This window comes from Panulirus ornatus, chromosome 20 (genome assembly GCF_036320965.1).
Source record: "Panulirus ornatus isolate Po-2019 chromosome 20, ASM3632096v1, whole genome shotgun sequence".
NCBI classification, from domain to species: Eukaryota; Metazoa; Arthropoda; class Malacostraca; order Decapoda; family Palinuridae; genus Panulirus; species Panulirus ornatus.
Window position 1 is genome coordinate 41,244,446 of NC_092243.1, and position 23,126 is coordinate 41,267,571.

The 23,126-nt window shown below is 40.9% G+C and overlaps 1 protein-coding gene across 2 annotated transcripts in view; it reads right to left on the reverse strand.

Moving 5' to 3' along the window:
• The window catches only part of LOC139755962 (uncharacterized), a 223,175-nt gene that overhangs the window by 34,877 nt on the left and 165,172 nt on the right, over window positions 1–23,126 (reverse strand). For both annotated transcript variants that reach the window (XM_071674798.1, XM_071674799.1), the window contains exons 7-9: window positions 15,848–15,978; window positions 6,061–6,192; window positions 4,550–4,682 (exon numbers count right to left, since the gene is read on the reverse strand). In XM_071674798.1, coding sequence (XP_071530899.1) covers window positions 4,550–4,682; window positions 6,061–6,192; window positions 15,848–15,978 — 396 coding nt within the window. The remainder of the gene's footprint in view (window positions 1–4,549; window positions 4,683–6,060; window positions 6,193–15,847; window positions 15,979–23,126) is intronic.

A 23,126-nucleotide genomic window follows, 5' to 3' on the forward strand; every position in this document is an offset into this window, starting at 1 on the left:
TTCCCTCTTCATTAAACCACTCTCCAGGACTCTCTTACTTTGCATACCACCCTGACCAAAACACCCTTCACCTTCCAGTCTGTCACCAAATACATTTATAGTCCTTCAAAATAATTCGTCTCCTAATCACTTCATCACTACCTATTATCACTTCCCCTTTTGCCCATTTCACTGATGTTCCCATTTGTTCTCTTGTCTTTTGCACATTATTTACCTCATCCAAAACATCTTATTCTCCCTAAAGTTTACTGATACTCCCTCACTCGCCTCCATTTGTCCTCTTTTTCATTCCCTGTACCTTCTCCTTAACCTCCTGCCACTTTCTCATATACACCTCCCAGTCATTTACACTTCTTCCCTGCAAGTACTGCCCAAATGCCTCTCTTTTCTCTTTCACTAGAAACTATACTTCTTCATCCCACCAGTCACTATCGTTTCTAATTTGCCTATATCCCACCTTTTGCATACCACATTCATGTCTTGCACATGCCATCTCTGCTTCCCTAATTACCTCCCATTCCTCACCCACTCCCCTTGCTTCATTTACTCTCACCTTTTGCTATTCTGCACTCAATTCCTCCTGGTATTTCTTCACATAAGTCTCTTTTTAGCTTAGTTACTCTCACCACTCTCTTCTCCATGACATTGTGTCCTCATTTTCAAAAACTTCTACAAATCTTTATACTTGCATCCACAAGGTAGTGACCAGACATACCACCAGCTGCCCCTTTCAGGACATTTACATCCAGAATGTTCTTTTACATGTCTGTCAATTGAAATGTAATCCAATAATGCCCAGTGATCATCTCTCCTGCTCACATACATATATATGGGAGCAGCTGAATGAGTGTGTTAGTGGTTTTGATGCACGAGACCGGGTTATAGTGATGGGTGATTTGAATGCAAAGGTGAGTAATGTGGCAGTTGAGGGAATAATTGGTATACATGGGGTGTTCAGTGTTGTAAATGGAAATGGTGAAGACTTGTAGATTTATGTGCTGAAAAAGGACTGGTGATTGGGAATACCTGGTTTAAAAAGCGAGATATACATAAGTATACGTATGTATGTAGGAGAGATGGCCAGAGAGCGTTATTGGATTACGTATTAATTGACAGGCGTGCGAAAGAGAGACTTTTGGATGTTAATGTGCTGAGAGGTGCAACTGGAGGGATGTCTGATCATTATCTTGTGGAGACTAAGGTGAAGATTTGTATGGGTTTTCAGAAAAGAAGAGTGAATGTTGGGGTGAAGAGGGTGGTGAGAGTAAGTGAGCTTGGGAAGGAGACTTGTGTGAGGAAGTACCAGAAGAGACTGAGTACAGAATGGAAAAAGGTGAGAACAATGGAAGTAAGGGGAGTTGGGGAGGAATGGGACGTATTTAGGGAATCAGTGATGGATTGCGCAAAAGATGCTTGTGGCATGAGAAGAGTGGGAGGTGGGTTGATTAGAAAGGGTAGTGAGTGGTGGGATGAAGAAGTAAGATTATTAGTGAAAGAGAAGAGAGAGGCATTTGGACGATTTTTGCATGGAAAAAATGCATTTGAGTGGGAAATGTATAAAAGAAAGAGACAGGAGGTCAAGAGAAAGGTGCAAGAGGTGCAAAAGAGGGCAAATGAGAGTTGGGGTGAGAGAGTATCATTAAATTTTAGGGAAAATAAAAAGATGTTCTGGAAGGAGGTAAATAAAGTGCGTAAGACAAGGGAGCAAATGGGAACTTCAGTGAAGGGCGCAAATGGGGAGGTGATAACAAGTAGTGGTGATGTGAGAAAGAGATGGAGTGAATATTTTGAAGGTTTGTTGAATGTGTTTGATGATAGAGTGGCAGATATAGGGTGTTTTGGTCAAGGTGGTGTGCAAAGTGAGAGGGTTAGGGAAAATGATTTGGTAAACAGAGAAGAGGTAGTAAAAGCTTTGCGGAAGATGAAAGCCGGCAAGGCAGCAGGTTTGGATGGTATTGCAGTGGAATTTATTAAAAAAGGGGGTGACTGTATTGTTGACTGGTTGGTAAGGTTATTTAATGTATGTATGACTCATGGTGAGGTGCCTGAGGATTGGTGGAATGCGTGCATAGTGCCATTGTACAAAGGCAAAGGGGATAAGAGTGAGTGCTCAAATTTCAGAGGTATAAGTTTGTTGAGTATTCCTGGTAAATTATATGGGAGGGTATTGATTGAGAGGGTGAAGGCATCTACAGAGCATCAGATTGGGGAAGAGCAGTGTGGTTTCAGAAGTGGTAGAGGATGTGTGGATCAGGTGTTTGCTTTGAAGAATGTATATGAGAAATACTTAGAAAAGCAAATGGATTTCTATGTAGCATTTATGGATCTGGAGAAGGCATATGATAGAGTTGATAGAGATGCTCTTTGGAAGGTATTAAGAATATATGGTGTGGGAGGCAAGTTGTTAGAAGCAGTGAAAAGTTTTTATCGAGGATGTAAGGCATGTGTACGTGTAGGAAGAGAGGAAAGTGATTGGTTCTCAGTGAATGTAGGTTTGCGGCAGGGGTGTGTGATGTCTCCATGGTTGTTTAATTTGTTTATGGATGGGGTTGTTAGGGAGGTGAATGCAAGAGTTTTGGAAAGAGGGGCAAGTATGAAATCTGTTGTGGATGAGAGAGCTTGGGAAGTGAGTCAGTTGTTGTTCGCTGATGATACAGCGCTGGTGGCTGATTCATGTGAGAAACTGCAGAAGCTGGTGACTGAGTTTGGTAAAGCGTGTGAAAGAAGAAAGTTAAGAGTAAATGTGAATAAGAGCAAGGTTATTAGGTACAGTAGGGTTGAGGGTCAAGTCATTTGGGAGGTAAGTTTGAATGGAGAAAAACTGGAGGAAGTAAAGTGTTTTAGATATCTGGGAGTGGATCTGGCAGCGGATGGAACCATGGAAGCGGAAGTGGATCATAGGGTGGGGGAGGGGGCGAAAATTCTGGGGGCCTTGAAGAATGTGTGGAAGTCGAGAACATTATCTCAGAAAGCAAAAATGGGTATGTTTGAAGGAATAGTGGTTCCAACAATGTTGTATGGTTGCGAGGCGTGGGCTATGGATAGAGTTGTGCGCAGGAGGATGGATGTGCTGGAAATGAAATGTTTGAGGACAATGTGTGGTGTGAGGTGGTTTGATCGAGTAAGTAACGTAAGGGTAAGAGAGATGTGTGGAAATAAAAAGAGCATGGTTGAGAGAGCAGAAGAGGGTGTTCTGAAATGGTTTAGGCACATGGAGAGAATGAGTGAGGTAAGATTGACCAAGAGGATATATGTGTCGGAGGTGGAGGGAACGAGGAGAAGTGGGAGACCAAATTGGAGGTGGAAAGATGGAGTGAAAAAGATTTTGTGTGATCGGGGCCTGAACATGCAGGAGGGTGAAAGGAGGGCAAGGAATAGAGTGAATTGGATCGATGTGGTATACTGGGGTTGACGTGCTGTCAGTGGATTGAATCAGGGCATGTGAAGCGTCTGGGGTAAACCATGGAAAGCTGTGTAGGTATGTATATTTGCGTGTGTGGACGTATGTATATACATGTGTATGGGGGTGGGTTGGGCCATTTCTTTTGTCTGTTTCCTTGCGCTACCTCGCAAACGCGGGAGACCGGCAAAAAAAAAAAAAAAAACTCTTGTTGAACCAGGAATTCCTAATCACCAGTCCTTTTTCAGCACACAACTCAATAAGCTTTTCACCATTTCCATTCATAACACTGAATGCCCCATGTGCCCCAATTATATCCACAACTGCCACATTTCTTACCTTCATATTCAAATCACCCATCACTAACATTCGGTCTCTTACATCTAAACAACTAATACACTAACTCACATAGTTTCCTCATATTAACATTGTGTTTCATAGGTATTTCTTCCATGTCAGCAAAACTAAAAAAGTTTTTAAAATTACCAGGCACACCTGTCATTTGCAATGTTATCAGTGTCAGGTGGGCTCTCATAACACTACTGCAGCTTTTGCCATAAAACTTTCTCCTGTCTCATCGTGGTCAACTTCAAATTGTGAAAGAGTCTATGTTCATAAATTCCAATGACAGATCCTCGTTGTCACTTAATTCAGTATATTCTGCCTGGTCATCAAAATCTAGGTAGAAGCACTTGATTTCCTCCCTAGAAAATTCATGAAAATGTGCTATCATTGGCATGGCTGAAGGATAACTGACTGTGGGAAGCATTCATTGTGTACTGCAAACTCAGCCACCACTCAGGCTTGATGCACAGCCTCTAATTAGAGGCACAAAACTCGATGCATAAGTATCTGTCCAGGGGCATTACCCACCTCACATAAGTATCTGTCTCGAGGGGTTAAGGGGTTAAAGATCCAACAGTAAATTACACAGGAATTCAATGCTGACTCAGTCGTAAGGTGTACTAGTCATTTCTGAAAGTCATCTAAAGACTGGTAAGTATATGACCTATTGCAAAGAACATTTCATATTTAATCATCAGTTATTCAAAGAAACTCAGTGTTTGTTGTGTGAATACTGTACTTTCACATAATACATTCATCAGAATATACATAATTACAGGACTAGAAATGAAAAGATTAGCATACCTGCATCTCCTCTGTACTTGCCAAGCATTTTAAGTGAGTATCCCTCCAGTTCTGAGCCTATTGCAAAAGCTGAGTAGAGTGCATGTGCATTTTGTTGGTCAAAATCTGCCAAATCAACTCGCAGCTTTGATACCTGTTCATCAAAAGTACTTATGAATAATTACATTAAAATGATGCTGTGCTTGAGTAATGCAAACTGATGAATATACTCATAATTAATGAGTTACAACATGAACTAATTTAGTGTGGGATTAATATTCTGTATAAGAATATCATAGGGCTGATCGAGAGGCCTGTGAAAAGCGTGATGAATATACTGTATGGGTGGAAAGTTACCAGATGCACTGGAAAGTTTTCACTGAAGGAGTAAGGTGTGTGTGCAGTTGAAAGGGAGAATGGTGAGTGGCTCCAAGTGAACATGGGTCTTTGTCAGGGATGTGATTTTGTGTAAAGTAAAGGTGAGGGGTCTTGAAAAGGGAGGTTGTTCTTCAGTATGCTGGGAGTGGGGTGTGATAAGGGGGGATGGAAGGTGAGTTAGTTGCTGTTTGCAGATGACATAACTCTGATAGAAGACTTGAGTGAGAAACCAGAAACTTGTATCCAAGCTCAGGAGAGTGTTTGAAAGGAAGAAGTTGGGTTAACATGAATAAAAGTAAGGTAATGAGATTTACTAGGGTGTTAGACAGTTGAATGGAGAAAATTTGGAGGAAGTTGACTGATGTAGATACCTGGGAGTGGACATGACAGCAAATCAAAGCTGAAGTGAATCAATGGTTAGGAGAGGCGCAAAGATCCTGGTAGCAGTGAGGAGTGAAAGGAAGGATAGGTCACCGTCAGCAGATGGGTATGTTTGATGGTATATTAGTCTTAGTAATGTTGTATGAGTTGAAGTCTTGGGCCTTGATTACAAAAGAACAGAAAAGGTGGATGTGTTGGAAATGCAGTCCCTGAGGACATTTTATGGTGAGAGTAGAGAATATTTCATAGGAATGACTGTGAGAGAGATGTGTGATAGTAAGTGTATTATGATCGAGAGAATTAACTAGGTGTTTTGAAATGTTTTGGACATAAGAAAGAATGAAAAAGATAAGTGAAGAGAGAATGATTAAGAGGATGTACGTGTCAAAAGTTGGGGGAGCAAGTGAATGGGGGGGGACTACATGAAATAGAAGGATGAAGTGAAAGAGTCTTTTTGGTACCAGACCTTGAACAGTCAGGAGAGTAAGAGGCATTCATGGTATAGAGTGAATTAGAGTGGTGAAGTGTACAAGGGCTGACATGCTGTCACTAGATAGAACCAAATCACATGAAGTGGCCAGGGGAAACCGCAGAGGGGTCTATGGGGTTTGGCTATGGATATGGGATCTGGTTTAGGTACATTATACATGATATGAGGAGAGTGGATGTGAGTAAATGAAGTCATTCTTCTTGTGTTCTTTACATTACCTCTTTGACTTTTAAAGCAGTGAACAGGTATGAAAAAAAATTGATTTCTCAAGTAATAATCTTACATGTTGGTTTGTGAGTAGATAGATCTTTTCATTCCCTAGCCAGAATTCACCAGCTAAGTTTCCAAATCCATGCTTGTAGTCAGTCCACTCACGGAGAAAGTCAACGGAACCTTCCTCTCGCCTTTGAATTACCTGAAGAAGAGTAGTGTATTATTAACAATCATGTGTTTATTATACAACATTAAGGATTATTCAATAATGAGGAATTTCAGTACAACAGCTTATCTCCTGTTAATAGTTGATCAGATGCTAAAAAAAGGGGTGATAATTTTATCAAATTTTACCATGTTAGGGTTTTGAAAGTGTGTATGGAATAAATAAATCAGCCTTTATGAGGATTATGTTCAATTAAGGAAGTAATTGAACAAAATTTAGCAAAAGAAGAGAATTGGGAATGTGATATTGTGTTTAATTTAGAATTCATATTCGTATGAATAAGATTGGGAGGTGGATTTGAATGGAGAAAAACTGGAGGAACTGAAGTGTTTTAGATATCTGGGAGTGGATTTGGCAGCGGATGGAACCATAGAAGCAGAAGTGAATCATAGGGTGAGGAAGGGGGCGAAAGTTCTGGGAGCGTTGAAGAATGTGTGGAAGTTGAGAACATTATCTCGGAAAGCAGAAATGGGTATGTTTGAAGGAATAGTGGTTCCAACAATGTTATATGGTTGTGAGGTGTGGGCTATGGATAGAATTGTGCAGAGGAGGGGGAATGTGCTGGAAATGAGATGTTTGAGGACAGTATGTGATATGAGGTGGTTTGATCGAGTAAATAATGTAAGGGTAAGAGAGATGTGTGGTAATAAAAAGAGTGTGGTTGAGAGAGCACAAGAGGGTGTTTTGAAATAGTTTGGTCACATGGAGAGAATGAGTGAGGAAAGATTGACCAAGAGGATATATGTGTCAGAGGTGGAGGGAATGAGGAGAAGTGGGAGACCAAATTGGAGGTGGAAAGATGGAGTGAAAAAGATTTTGAGTGATTGGGGCCTGAACATGCAGGAGGGTGAAAGGCATGCAAGGAATAGAGTGAATTGGAACGATGTGGTATACCAGGGTAGACGTGCTGTCAATGGATTGAACCAGGGCATGTGAAGCATGAGGGGTAAATCATGGAAAGTTCTGTGGGGCCTGGATGTGGAAAGGAAGCTGTGGTTTAGGTGCATTATTACATGGCAGTTAGAGACTGAGTGTGAACGAAAGTGGCCTTTGTTGTCTTTTCCTAGCGCTACCTCGTGCACATGAGGGGGGAGGGCGTTGTTATTTCATGTGTGGCAGGGTGGCGATGGGAATGAAAAAAGGCAGACAGTATAAATTATGTACATGTATATATATGTATATGTCTGTGTGTATATATATATGTATACGTTGAGATGTAAGGGTATGTATATTTGCGTGTGTGGACGTGTATGTATATACATGTGTATGTGGGTGGGTTGGGCATTCTTTTGTTTCCTTGCGCTACCTTACTAATGCGGGAGACAGCGACAAAGCAAAATAAATAAATAATGAAATAAATAAATGAATAAGATAGATGTTAGAGCACAAAATGATATTCTGTATTGGTCTTCTTTATCTACATTGGGGGTTGCATTCCCTCAGTAGGCCAGAATAAGCAAATTTGGAACAAATGAGTATAGAATAGTGGTTCTTTTCCCAGTCAGTGCAAAATTTCTACTTTTGATGAAAATTCTATACTTCTAAGATTTCATGGATGCACTAATCAAATGAGTATAGAATAGTGGTTCTTTTCCCAGTCAGTGCAAAATTTCTACTTTTGATGAAAATTCTATACTTCTAAGATTTCATGGATGCACTAATAACAATGATACTGAATGAACTTTATGAGTATACTGTGCTCCCCAGCACATTGTTATATGATGAATGTCACCATAGCTCAGTGGTATCAACGTCTTATTTAGTCCATGGTCCACATAGCTTATGTTGTTTCCACTTTTTCTAAAACTACTGGTTTTCTTGGTCTTCTTATCTTGGCTCAAAGTGAAGGAGACAATTAATGTTTAATAGCTTTGTTATTTTGTCTTCATTCTTCTAAATAACCTACATGGTTGACTTTTTAACACTGTAAGCCCTTCTGGGCACAGAAGCTTTTTCACCACTTTCAGAGATTTTCAGAACTGATTATTCAGTTATGTTAGTAGTGTTAACATTTTCTATATGTGTTTTTGGGCTGTACTTGCTTAAGGTTACACTGCCAGTGAAAAGTCACCTTTAGTAAGGCTGTATTATTGGGAGCAGAGTCTTATCAAAGAACTTGTAACTCCAGAGGAGACTAAATTTCCATGTTACTGTAAAAAGTGCAGCTTTGGTAGGTAATGTGGTAGTTGATGGTATAGTTGGTGCTCATAGAGTATTTAGTGCTATGAATGAAAGTGGTAAAGAGCTTAAGGAGTTGTGTGCTGAAAAAAGACTAGTGATTGGGAATACCTGGTGTAAAAAGAGAGATATACAGAAGTATACATATATGAATAGGAGAGATGGTCAATGGGCATTATTAGATTGTGTTTTAATTGATAGGTGTGTAAAAGAGACTTTTGGAATTAAATGTGCCGGGAGGGGAAGCTGGTGTGAAGTCTGATCACTGTCTTGTGGAGGCGAGAGTGAAGATTTGTAGTGATTTTCAAAAAGAAGAAACAGTGTCAGGGAGAAGGAGTTGGTGAGAGTAAGTGAGCTTGGAAAGGAGACCTGTATGAGGAAATACCAGGAGAGATTGAGTGCAGAATGACAAAAGGTGAGAGAAAATGAAGTGAGCAGAATGGGAAGTATTTATTGAAGCAGTGATGGCATGTGCAAGAGGTGCATGTGGCACGTGAAAGGTGAGAGGTGGGCAGATTAAAAAGGGTAGTGAGTGGTGGGATGAAGAAGTAAAGTAGCTGGTGATAGGGACATTAGAGGCATTTGGGTGGTACTTACAAGGAAGGAGTGCAAATGATGGGGAGATGTATAATAGAAAGCAGCAGTAGGTCATGAGGAATGTGCAGGGGTTGAAAAAGAGGGCAAATGAGTGTTGGGGTGAGAGAGTATCATTAAACTTTAAGGAGAATAAAAAAAACTGTATTGGAAGGAGGTAAATATTGTGCAAAAGATAAGGGAACCAATGGGGACATTGGTGAAGGGAGCAAAAGGGGAAGTAATATCAGGTAGTGATGGAGTTAGGAGATGGAATGAATATTTTGAAGAATTGTTAAATGTATTTGACAATTGAGTGGCAGATGTAGGGTGTTTTGGTTGAGGTGGTATGCAAAGTAAGAGAGTCTGGGAGAGTAGTTTAATGAAAAGAGAAGAGGTGGTGAAAACCTTGCAGAAGGTGAAATCTGGCAGGGCAGCAGGATTTGAGGGTATTGCAGTTGAATTTATTAAGAAAGGGGGTGACTTTGTTGTTGATTGGTTTGTAAGATATTCAGTTTACATATAAGGTCATGGTGAAGTGGCCAGAAATGGAGGAATGCATGTATAGTGTCATTGTATAAAAGTGAAGGGGATAGTGATAAGTGTTCAAAGCACAGAGGAATAAGTTTATTGAGTATACCTGAATAATTTTATGAGAGGGTATTGATTGAGAAAGTGATGGTAAGTACAGAGCATCAGCACTGGAGAGGAGCAGTGTGGTTTCAGAGGTGGTAGAGGAGGTGTGGATCAGGTGTTTGCTTTGAAGAATGTGTCTGAGAAATACTTAGAGAAATAGATGGATTTGTGTGTGGCATTTATGGATCAGGAGAAGGCATATGATAGGGTTGATAGAGATACTTTGTGGAGGGACTTGAGAATGTATGTATGGTGTAGAAGATAAGCTCCTAGGAGGGACTTAAGAATGTATGGTGTGGAAGATAAGTTGCTAAAAGCAGTGAGAAGTTTTTATCAAGGGTGTGGGGCATGTATATTAGTGGGAAGAGAGGAGAGTAATTGGTTCTCAGTGAAAGTTGGCAGCAAGGGTGCTTAATGTCACCATGGTTGTTTATAATTTGTTTATGGAAAAGTGGTTAGGGAGGAAAGTGCAAAAGTTTTGGAGAGAAGGACAAGTATGCAGTCTGTTGGGGATGAGTGGGCCTGGGAAGTGAGTTACTTGTAATTCACCAGTGATACAGCTCTGGTGGCTGATTTGAGCAAGAAACTGCAGAAGTTGGTGACTGAGTGTGGAAAAGTGTGTGAAAGGAGGAAGTTGAGGGTAAATGTGAAGAAAAGCAAAGTTATTAGGTTCAGCAGTATTGAGAGACAAGTTAGTTGGGATGTAAATTTGACTGGAGAAAATTGGATGAAGTGAAGATGTTTTGATATCTGGGAGTAGACATGGCAGTGAATAGAACCCTGAAGGCAGAAATGAGTCATAGGGTGGAGGTTAGGAAGGAAGGTTATAGGAGCAATGTGTAGCACGTGGAATAAAAGAACGTTATCTTGAGGAGCAAAAGTGGGTATGTTTAAGGGAATAGTACTTCCTACAATATTATATGGTTGCGAGGCATTAGCTATAGATAGGGTTGAGCAGAGGAGGGAGGATGTGTTGAAAATGAAATGTTTGAGGACAATATGTGGTTTCAGGTGGTTTGATTGAGTAAGTAATGAAAGGTTAAGAAATGTGGTGGAAATGAAATGTTTCAGGACAATATGTGGTTTGAGGTGGTTTGATTGAGTAAGTAATGAAAGGGCAAGAGAGATGTGTGGTAATAAAAAGAGTGTGGTCGAGAGAGCAGAAGATGGTATGTTGAAATGGTTTATACATTGGAGAGAATGAGTGAGGAAAGATTGACAAAGAACATATATGTGTCGGAAAAGAAGGAAACAAGGAGAAATGGGAGACCAAAGTGGAGGTGGAAGGATGGAGTGAATAAGATTTTGAGTAATTGGGACCTGAACATGCAGTAGGGAAAAAGATGTGCATGAAATAAAGTGAATTGGAACGATTTGGTATATTGGGGTCAACTTGTCATCGGTGGGCTGAACCAGGGCATGTGAAACGTCCAGGGTAAACCATGGAAAGGTCTATGGGGCCTGGATGTGGATAGCGAGCTGTGGTTTTGGTGCATTAAACATGACAGATAGAGAATGGATGTGACATTTCTTTGTATGTTTCTTGGTGCTAACTCACTGAAGCAAGGGGTGGCAATGCTTTTCTTGTGAGGTGGGGTGGAGCTGCTAATGGATAAAGGCAAGCAAGTATGAATATGAACAAGTATATATATGTATATATGTCACCACTGACCTCTTGGAAAAGTGTGTGGAAGGAGAAAGTTGAGAGTAAATGTGAATAAGAGCAAGGTTATTATGTTCAGTAGGGATGAGGGCCAAGTTAATTGGGATGTAAATTTGAATCAAGAAAAATTGGAGAAAGTGAAGTGATTTGGTTATCTGGGAGTGGACTGAGCAGTGGATGAAACCATGGAAGCAAAAGTGAGTCACAGGGTGGGGTAGGAGGCGAAGATCCTGGGAGTGATGAAGAATGTGTGGAAGGAGAGAAAGTTATCTCGGAGAGCAAAAATGGGATTGTTTGAAGGAATAGTAGTTCCAACAATACTATATGATTGTGAGGCATGTGCTATAGATATGGTTGTACATGGGAGGGTGAATGTGTTGGAAGTGAAGCGTTTGAGGATAATATCTGTTGAGGTGGTTTGATTGAGTTAGCAATGAAAGGGTAAGAGAGATGTGTAGAAATAAAAAGAGTGTCGTTGAAAAAGCAGAAGAGGGTGTGTTGAAACAGTGTGGACATATGGAGAGAATGAGTGAGGAAAGATTGAGAAAGAGGATATATGAATCAGAGGTGTAGGAAACAAGGAGAAGAAGGAGACCAAATTGGCAGAAGGAAGGAGTGAAAAAGATTGTGAGCCATTGGGGCCTGAACATGCAGGAGGGTGAGAGGCATGCAAGGAATAGAGTGAATTGGAACAGTGTGGTATACCAGGGTTGAGTGCTGTCACTTGACTAAACGAGGGCATTTCAAATGTCTGTGGTAAACCATGGAAAGGTTTGTGGGGCCTTGATGTGGATAGGGAGCTGTGGTTTTGGTGCATTACACATGACAGCTAGAGACTCGGTGGAAAAGAATCTGCCCTTTTTGTCTGTTTTCCCAGCACTACCTCACTGAAGCAGGGGGTAGCAATGCTGTTTCCTGTGGGACAGGGTAGCACTAGAAATGGATGAAGGCAAGCAAGTATATATATGTACATTTTATATATGTATATGCCTGCGGGGGGCTGGAAACCCTCTCCTCCTTGTATTCTAACTTTCTAAAATGGGAAACGGAAGAAGGAGTCATGCGGGGAGTGCTCATCCTCCTCAAAGGCTCAGATTGAGGTGTCTAAATGTATGTGGATAGCTAGTATGTTTGAGGAAAGGAGCCTGGATGTTGTGGCTCTGAGTGAAACGAAGCTCAAGGGTAAAGGGGAAGAGTGGTTTAGAAATGTCTTGGGAGCAAAGTAAGGGTTGGTGAGAGGACAAGAGCAGGGGAAGGAGTCGCACTACTCCTGAAACAGCAGTAGTGGGAGTATGTGATAGAGTGTAAGAAAGTAAACTCTAGATTGATATGGGTAAAACTGAAAGTGTATGGAGAGAGATGGGTGATTATTGGTGCATATGCACCTGGGCATGAGAAAAAAGACCATGAGAGGCAAGTGTTTTGGGAACAGATGAGTGAGTGTGTTAGTAGTTTTGATTCACGAGACTGGGTTATAGTGATGGGTGATTTGAATGCAAAGGTTAGTAATGTGGCAGTTGAGGGAATGATTGGTGTAAATGGGGTGGTCAGTGTTGTAAATGGAAATGGTGAAGAGCTTGCAGATTTATGTGCTGAAAAAGGACTGGTTATTGGGAATACCTGGTTTAAAAAGAGAGATATACATAAGTATACGTATATAAGTAGGAGAGATGGCCAGAAAGTGTTATTCGATTACATGTTAATTGATAGGCGCGCGAAAGAGAGACTTTTGGATGTAAATGTGCTGAGACGTGCAACTGGAGGGAAGTCTGATCATTATCTTGTGGAGGCAAAGATGAAGATTTATAGAGGTTTTTAGAAAAGAAGAGAGAATGTTGGAGTGAAAAGAGTGGTGAGAATAAGTGAGCTTGGGAAGGAGACGTGTGAGGAAGTACCAAGAGAGACTGAGTACAGAATGGAAAAACGTGAGAACAAAGGATGTAAGGGGAGTGGGTGAGGAATGGGATGTATTTAAAGCAATGATGGCTTGCGCAAAAGATGCTTGTGGCATGAGAAGTGTAGGAGGTGGGCAGATTAGAAAGGGTAGTGAGTGGTGGGATGAAGAAGTAAGATTATTAGTGAAACAGAAGAGAGAGAGGCATCTGGACAATTTTTGAAGGGAAATAATGCAAATGACTGGGAGATGTATAAAAGAAAGAGGCAGGAGGTTAAGAGAAAGGTGCAAGAGGTGAAAAAGAGGGCAAATGAGAGGGGGTGAGAGAGTGTCATTAAATTTTAAGGAAAATAAAAAGATGTTTTGGAAGGAGGTAAAGAAAGTTCGTAAGACAAGGGAACAAATGGGAACTTCAGTGAAGGAGGCTAATGGGGAGGTGATAACAAGTAGTGGTGATGTGAGAAGGAGATGGAGTGAGTATTTTGAAGGTTTGCTGAATGTGTTTGATGATAGAGTGGCAGATATAGGGTGCTTTGGTCGAGGTGGTGTGCAAAGTGAGAGGGTTAGGGAGAATGATTTGGTAAACAGATAAGAGGTAATAAAGGCTTTGCGGAAGATGAAAGCCGGCAAGGCAGCGGGTTTGGATGGTATTGCAGTGGAAATTATTAATAAAGGGGGTGACTGTATTGTTGATTGCTTGGTAAGGATATTTAATGTATGTATGATTCATGGTAGCTACCTCGCAAAAGTGGGAGACAGCGACAAAGCAAAATAAATAAATAAAAATAAATTTGACTCATGGTGAGGTGCCTGAGGATTGGTAGAATGCTTGCATAGTGCCATTGTACAAAGGCAAAGGGGATAAAAGTGAGTGCTCAAATTACAGAGGTACAAGTTTGTTGAGTATTCCTGGTAAATTATATGGGAGGGTATTGATTGAGAGGGTGAAGGCATGTACAGAGCATCAGATTGGGGAAGAGCAGTGTGATTTCATAAGTGATAGAGAATGTGTGGATCAGGTGTTTGCTTTGAAGAATGTATGAGAAATATTTAGAAAAGCAAATGGATTTGTGGGTAGCATTTATGGTAAATAAAGTGTGTAAGACAAGGGAGCAAATGGGAACTTCAGTGAAGGGCGCAAATGGGGAGGTGATAACAAGTAGTGGTGATGTGAGAAGGAGATGGAGTGAGTATTTTGAAGGTTTGTTGAATGTGTTTGATGATAGAGTGGCAGATATAGGGTGTTTTGATCGAGGTGGTGTGCAAAGTGAGAGGGTTAGGGAAAATGATTTGGTAAACAGAGAAGAGGTAGTAAAAGCTTTGCTGAAGATGAAAGCCGGCAAGGCAGCGGGTTTGGATGGTATTGCAGTGGAATTTATTAAAAAAGGGGGTGACTGTATTATTGACTGGTTGGTAAGGTTATTTAATGTATGTATGATCATAGGGTGGGGGAGGGGGCGAAAATCCTGGGAGCCTTGAAGAATGTGTGGAAGTCGAGAACATTATCTCGAAAAGCAAAAATGGGTATGTTTGAAGGAATAGTGGTTCCAACAATGTTGTATTGCTGCAAGGCGTGGGCTATGGATAGAGTCGTGCGCAGGAGGATGGATGTGCTGGAAATGAGATGTTTGAGGACAATGTGTGGTGTGAGATGGTTTGATCGAGTAAGTAACGTAAGGGTAAGAGAGATGTGTGGAAATAAAAAGAGCGTGGTTGAGAGAGCAGAAGAGGGTGTTTTGAAATGGTTTGGGCACATGGAGAGAATGAGTGAGGAAAGATTGACCAAGAGGATATATGTGTCGGAGGTGGAGGGAACGAGGAGAAGTGGGAGACCAAATTGGAGGTGGAAAGATGGAGTGAAAAAGATTTTGTGTGATCGGGGCCTGAACATGCAGGAGGGTGAAAGGAGGGCAAGGAATAGAGTGAATTGGATCGATGTGGTATACCGGGGTTGACGTGCTGTCAGTGGATTGAATCAGGGCATGTGAAGCGTCTGGGGTAAACCATGGAAAGCTGTGTAGGTATGTATATTTGCGTGTGTGGACGTATGTATATACATGTGTATGGGGGTGGGTTGGGCCATTTCTTTCGTCTGTTTCCTTGCGCTACCTCGCAAACGCGGGAGACAGCGACAAAGCAAAAAAAAAAAAAAAAATATCATTATTATTATTATCATTATTATTGTTATTATTATTTTCATTACTATTTTTATTATTTTATTATTATTATCATTATTCTTATTATCATTATTATTATTATTATTATTATTATTATTATTATTATTATTATTATCATCATCATCATTATTATCATCATCATCATCATTACTGTTTTGATATTAAAATACAGCCCTGGGATCCCTTTCATGGGGTACTACTTTTAGGCTGAACTCCACTCAGGTATAGGGTTTTGGTGAGAGGTTATTAGAAGTGTGATAACATTAAACAACTTAAAGAAATTTGCGAAGGAGAGGGATTGTAAGATAAATATAGTAGTTGATAAGAAAAACAGTGGTTGGATGTAACTTATTAATGAATTGTCCTATAATACCTTGAGATTGTTGGAAAGTATACATTGAAGATGTAACATGAAAAATTAGTAAGGTTGATTGGAACTCTACTTCATATTATTCATGTAAAAGACAAGATTCTGCATGTCATGAAAAATGTGTTTGGAGGAATACTAACTGTCCATCCGCCACCATCTGTTTCCATATCACAGTAGACAAAGAAGGGAAGTGGTGAGTAGCGTGGCTGGATGCTATATACTCCAGACTTCTTCTTCCCTTGCCGCATGAGCTTCCAGCAGTCCTCCGGCTCTGCATGAGGCATTGAATATTGTGTGAAAATACAAGGTATTCAAAAAGTTCTATAATGTAAATCTGTTGATGTAATCAAGCTGTCCACTTAACCTGTAATCAGTCCACCAAAGTATTACCACTGTTAAGAGAATTATAAATCTCTTCTTTTAATAATTTCTACAAGGTTTGGTGTGTCCCATGAGCTATGAGAAAGTCTCCTTTACCTCCGGGGGTTAGCCTCTATCATCCTACCTTCTAATGAGGTTAATCCTTTTCATTCTTTGCTAGCTACTGAAACAATGGGAGCACCTACAGCTTGCTTCAGGAATGCTGCCCACCAGTCATCATTCACCACCTGCCTGGCTGTCACCTCATAATTCTTTGGATATCCAAACCAATCAGATATATCCAGATTTTCTCGTCTTTCTCAGACACCTTTCTGGCAGGGGTCATACACCAATGGAATGTGTATGATCTTGGATTTGCTTTTAAACAACCTTATGTTTATTGGCTCAGGATCAGGTGTTTGCTTTGAAGAATGTATGTGAGAAATACTTATAAAAACAGATAGATTTGTATGTAGCATTTATGGATTTGGAGAAGGCATATGATAAGATTGATAGAAATGCATTGTGGAAGGTTTTAAGAGTATATGGTATGGGAGGTAAGTTGCTAGAAGCAGTGAAAAGTTTTTACCAAATGATGGAAGGCATGTGTACGAGTAGGAAGAGAGGAGAGGGATTGGTTCCCAGTGAATGTTGGTTTGTGGTAGTGGTGTGTGATGTCATAATGGTTGTTTAATTTATTTATTGAAAAGGGTGGTTAGGGAGGTAAATGCAAGAGCTTTGGAGAGAGGGGAGAGTTTGCAGTCTGTTGAGGATGAGAGGACCTGGGAAGTTAGTCAGTTGTTCTTCGCTGATGATACAGTTCTAGTGGCTGATTTGTGTGAGAAACTGCAAAAGTTGGTGACTGAGTTTGGAAAAGTGTTTGAAAAGAGAAAGTCGAGTGGAAATGTGAATAAAGGCAAGGTTATTAGGTTCAGTAGGGTTGAGGGACAAGTTGATTGAGATGTAAGTTTGAATGGAGAAAAATTGGAGGAAGTGAAGTGTTTTAGATATCGGGGAGTGGATTTAGCAGCAGAAGGAACCATGGAAGCGGAGGTGAACCACAGGGTGGGAGAAGGAGTGAAGGTTCTGGGAGTGATGAAGAATTTGTGGAAGGAAAGAACATTATCTTGGATAGCAAAAATGGGTGTTTAAAGGAGTAGTGGTTCCAACAAGGTTATATGGTTACAAGGCATGGGCTGTAGATAGGGTTGCACAGAGGAGGGTGAATGTATTGGAAATTAAATGTATATGGACAATGTATGGTGTGAGGTGGTTGGATTAAGTAATGAAAGGGTAAGAGAGATGTATGGAAAAAAAAGGGTGTGGTTGAGAGAGTGTGTTGAAATGGTTTGGACATGTTGAAAGAATGAGTGAGGAAAGATTGACAAAGAGGATATATATGTGTCAGAGGTGAAGGGAACAAGAAGCAGGAGACCAAATTGGAGGTGGAGGGATGGAGTGAAAAAGATTTTGAGCAACTGGGGCTCCCTTTCCACATCCAGGCCCCACAATACTTTCCATGGTTTAACCCAGACGCTTCACATGCCCTGGTTCAATCCACTGACAGCATGTTGACCCCAGTATTCAACATCATTCCAATTCACTCTATTCCTTGCACACCTTTCACCCTCCTGTATGTTCAGGCCCCAATCGCTTAAAATGTTTTTCATTCCATCCTTCCACCTCCAATTTGGCCTTCCACTTCTCGTTCCATCCACCTCTGACACATATATTCTCAATGTCACTCTTTCCTCACTCATTCTCTCCATGTGACCAAACAATTTCAATACACCCTCCTCTGCTCCCTCAACAATACTCTTTTTATTACCACACATCTGTCACACCCTTTCATTACTTACTCAATCAAACCACCCCACACCACATATTGTCCTCAAACATCTCATTTTCAACACATCCACCCTCCTTTGCACAACCCTATCTATAGCCCATGCCTCACAACCATATAACATTGTTGAAACAGACAAAAGAATGGCCTAACCCACCCACATACACATGTATATACATAAATGCCCCCACGCACACAGATACATACATACATATATATACATTTCAGTGTATGCATACATATACATACACAGACATGAGCATATATACACATGTACATATTCATACTTGCTGCCTTCATCCATTCCTGTCACCACCACGCCACACACAAAGTAGCATCCCCCACCCCATCCACTGAGGCAGCGGCAGAAACAGACAAAAAAGACCACATTCATTCACACTTGGTCTCTAGCTGTCATGTTTGGTCTCTAGCTGTCACATGTAATGCACTGAAACCACAGCTCAAGTCCTTATCTAGGCCCCACAGACCTTTCCATGGCTTACCCCAGATGCGTCACATACCCTGGTTCAATCCCTTGACAGCAGGTTGACACTGGTATACCACATCATTGCAATTCACTCTATTCCTTGCACTCCTTTGACCCTCCTTTAAGTTCAGGCCCCAATCGCTCCAAATCTTTTTCACTCCATCCTTCTAGTTCCAGTTGGATCTCCCAATTCTTATTCACTCCACCTCTGATGCATATATCCTTTTTGTCAATCTTTCCTCACTCATTCTCTCCATGTGTCAAAACCATTTCAACACACCCTCTTCTCTCTCAACCACACTCTTTTTATTACCACACATCTCTCTTACCCTTTCATTACTTACTCGATCAAACCACCTCACACCACATATTGTCCTTAAACATCTCATTTCCAACACATCCACCCTCCTTCACACAACCCTATCTATAGCCCATGCCTCGCAACCATATAAAATTGTTGGAACCACTATTCCTTTAAACATACCCATTTTTGCTCTCTGAGATAACGTTCTCGCCTTCCACACATTCTTCAAAGCTCCCAGATATATATATATATATATATATATATATATATATATATATATATATATATATATATATATATATATATTTTCTTTTTTCTTTCAAACTATTCGCCATTTCCCGCATTAGCGAGGTAGCGTTAAGAACAGAGGACTGGGCCTTGAGGGAATACCCTCACCTGGCCCAATTCTCTGTTCCTTCTTTTAAAAAAAAAAAAAAAAAAAAAAAAAAAAAAAAAAAAACGAGAGGGGAGGATTTCCAGCCCCCCGCTCCCTCCCCTTTTAGTCGCCTTCTACGACACGCAGGGAATACGTGGGAAGTATTCTTTCTCCCCTATCCCCAGGGATAACAAACAATTCATCAACCTTATTTAAATGATTATCTCAACACTCCCAAGTTCTTCATCCTCTGGCAGCTCAAACTTTTCAGGATCAACAACATTGGGGTCAATCAGGAACAGAGGGGGCCAGGTGAGGATATTCCAAAAAAGGCCCAGTCCTCTGTTCTTAACGCTACCTCGCTAACGCGGGAAATGGCAAATAGTTTGAAAAAAAAAAATATATATATATATATATATATATATATATATATATATATATATTTTTTTTTTTTATATACTTTGTCGCTGTCTCCTGCGTTTGCGAGGTAGCGCAAGGAAACAGATGAAAGAAATGGCCCAACCCACCCCCATACACATGTATATACATACGTCCACACACGCAAATATACATACCTACACAGCTTTCCATGGTTTACCCCAGACGCTTCACATGCCTTGATTCAATCCACTGACAGCACGTCAACCCCGGTATACCACATCGCTCCAATTCACTCTATTCCTTGCCCTCCTTTCACCCTCCTGCATGTTCAGGCCCCGATCACACAAAATCTTTTTCACTCCATCTTTCCACCTCCAATTTGGTCTCCCTCTTCTCCTTGCTCCCTCCACCTCCGACACATATATCCTCTTGGTCAATCTTTCCTCACTCATCCTCTCCATGTGCCCAAACCACTTCAAAACACCCTCTTCTGCTCTCTCAACCACGCTCTTTTTATTTCCACACATCTCTCTTACCCTTACGTTACTCACTCGATCAAACCACCTCACACCACACATTGTCCTCAAACATCTCATTTCCAGCACATCCATCCTCCTGCGCACAACTCTATCCATAGCCCACGCCTCGCAACCATACAACATTGTTGGAACTACTATTCCTTCAAACATACCCATTTTTGCTTTCCGAGATAATGTTCTCGACTTCCACACATTCTTCAAGGCCCCCAGAATTTTCGCCCCCTCCCCCACCCTATGATCCACTTCCGCTTCCATGGTTCCATCCGCTGCCAGATCCACTCCCAGATATCTAAAACACTTCACTTCCTCCAGTTTTTCTCCATTCAAACTCACCTCCCAATTGACTTGACCCTCAACCCTACTGTACCTAATAACCTTGCTCTTATTCACATTTACTCTTAACTTTCTTCTTCCACACACTTTACCAAACTCAGTCACCAGCTTCTGCAGTTTCTCACATGAATCAGCCACCAGCGCTGTATCATCAGCGAACAACAACTGACACTTCCCCGTGCTAACCCCCCTGTTGTCTCCTTACGAAGACGTGGGATCCAGTTCAGCAATCTTTCAGAATACTATCATCACAAAGGATTAAAGGAGGGTATGTCTGCAGGTTTAAAGAGGGAAGTCAGCACCACAAGTAAAGCATCCTCCTCGAAGGCTCAGAGTGGGGTGCCTAAATGTGTGTGGATGTAACCAAGATGTGAAGACCCTTACTGGAAAAACAATCACTCTTGAAGTAGAACCTTCAGACACAATTGAAAATGTGAAGGAAAATAGTGAAATTGGAAAAAATGTAGCTTAGACATTGAAGCTTATTGATACAGTGGTTAAATTGATGAGAACTGCTATTGACGTTTGTGTAAATAAATTATACATTTCCTTTTTTCCATAGCCAGAGGTTGAACCATTATGTGACATTCTTTTTTTTTTCATTCATTTCAAGCTAGAGGTTTCAGTTTTCTAAATTGTTTCTTACATTTCTCATATGTATATATATGTATGTGTGTGTGTGTGTGCGTGTGTGTGTGTGTGTGTGTGTATGTGTATATGTATATATATATGTATATTATCCCTGGGGATAGGGGTGAAAGAATATATATATATATATATATATATATATATATATATATATATATATATATATATATATATATATATATATATCTATATATATATATATATTTTTTTTTTCATACTAGTCGCCATTTCCCGCATTAGCGAGGTAGCGTTAAGAACAGAGGACTGGGCCTTTGAGGGAATATCCTCATATGGCCCCCTTCTCTGTTCCTTCTTTTGGAAAATTTAAAAAAAAATGAGAGGGGAGGATTTCCAGCCCCCCGCTCCCTTCCCTTTTAGTCGCCTTCTACGACATGCAGGGAATACGTGGGAAGTATTCTTTCTCCCCTATATATATTTATCTATTTATTCACTTTGCCCTGCCGCCGCCCCCCGCGCCAGTGAGGCAGTGCAAGGAAACAGACGAAAGAATGGCCCAACCCACCCACACACACATGCATATACATACACGTCCACACACACCAACATATACACACCTATACATCTCAACGTATACATATACATACACACACAGACATATATATATATATATATATATATTTTTTTTTATTTATTTTTATTTATTTATTTTGCTTTGTCGCTGTCTCCCGTGTTTGCGAGGTATCGCAAGGAAACAGACGAAAGAAATGGCCCAACCCACCCCCATACACATGTATATACACACATGTCCACACACACAAATATACATACCTACACAGCTTCCCATGGTTTACCCCAGACGCTTCACATGCCTTGATTCAATCCACTGACAGCACGTCAACCCTGGTATACCACATCGCTCCAATTCACTCTATTCCTTGCCCTCCTTTCACCCTCCTGCATGTTCAGGCCCCGATCATACAAAATCTTTTTCACTCCATCTTTCCACCTCCAATTTGGTCTCCCTCTTCTCCTCGTTCCCTCCACCTCCGACACATATATCCTCTTGGTCAATCTTTCCTCACTCATTCTCTCCATGTGCCCAAACCATTTCAAAACACCCTCTTCTGCTCTCTCAACCACGCTCTTTTTATTTCCACACATCTCTCTTACCCTTACGTTACTTACTCGATCAAACCACCTCACACCACACATTGTCCTCAAACATCTCATTTCCAGCACATCCATCCTCCTGCGCACAACTCTATCCATAGCCCACGCCTCGCAACAATACAACATTGTTAGAACCACTATTCCTTCAAACATACCCATTTTTGCTTTCCGAGATAATGTTCTCGACTTCCACACATTCTTCAAGGCTCCTAGAATTTTCGCCCCCTCCCCCACCCTATGATCCACTTCCGCTTCCATGGTTCCATCCGCTGCCAGATCCACTCCCAGATATCTAAAACACTTCACTTCCTCCAGTTTTTTCTCCATTCAAACTCACCTCCCAATTGACTTGACCCTCAACCCTACTGCACCTAATAACCTTGCTCTTATTCACATTTACTCTTCACTTTCTTCTTTCACACACTTTACCAAACTCAGTCACCAGCTTCTGCAGTTTCTCACATGAATCAGCCACCAGCGCTGTATCATCAGCGAACAACAACTGACTCACTTCCCAAGCTCTCTCATCCCCAACAGACTTCATACTTGCCCCTCTTTCCAAAACTCTTGCATTTACCTCCCTAACAACCCCATCCATAAACAAATTAAACAACCATGGAGACATCACACACCCCTGCCGCAAACCTACATTCACTGAGAACCAATCACTCACTTTCCTCTCTTCCTACACGTACACATGCCTTACATCCTCGATAAAAACTTTTCACTGCTTCTAACAACTTTCCTCCCACACCATATATTCTTAATACCTTCCACAGAGCATCTCTATCAACTCTATCATATGCCTTCTCCAGATCCATAAATGCTACATACAAATCCATTTGCTTTTCTAAGTATTTCTCACATACATTCTTCAAAGCAAACACCTGATCCACACATCCTCTACCACTTCTGAAACCACACTGCTCTTCCCCAATCTGATGCTCTGTACATGCCCTCACCCTCTCAATCAATACCCTCCCATATAATTTACCAGGAATACTCAACAAACTA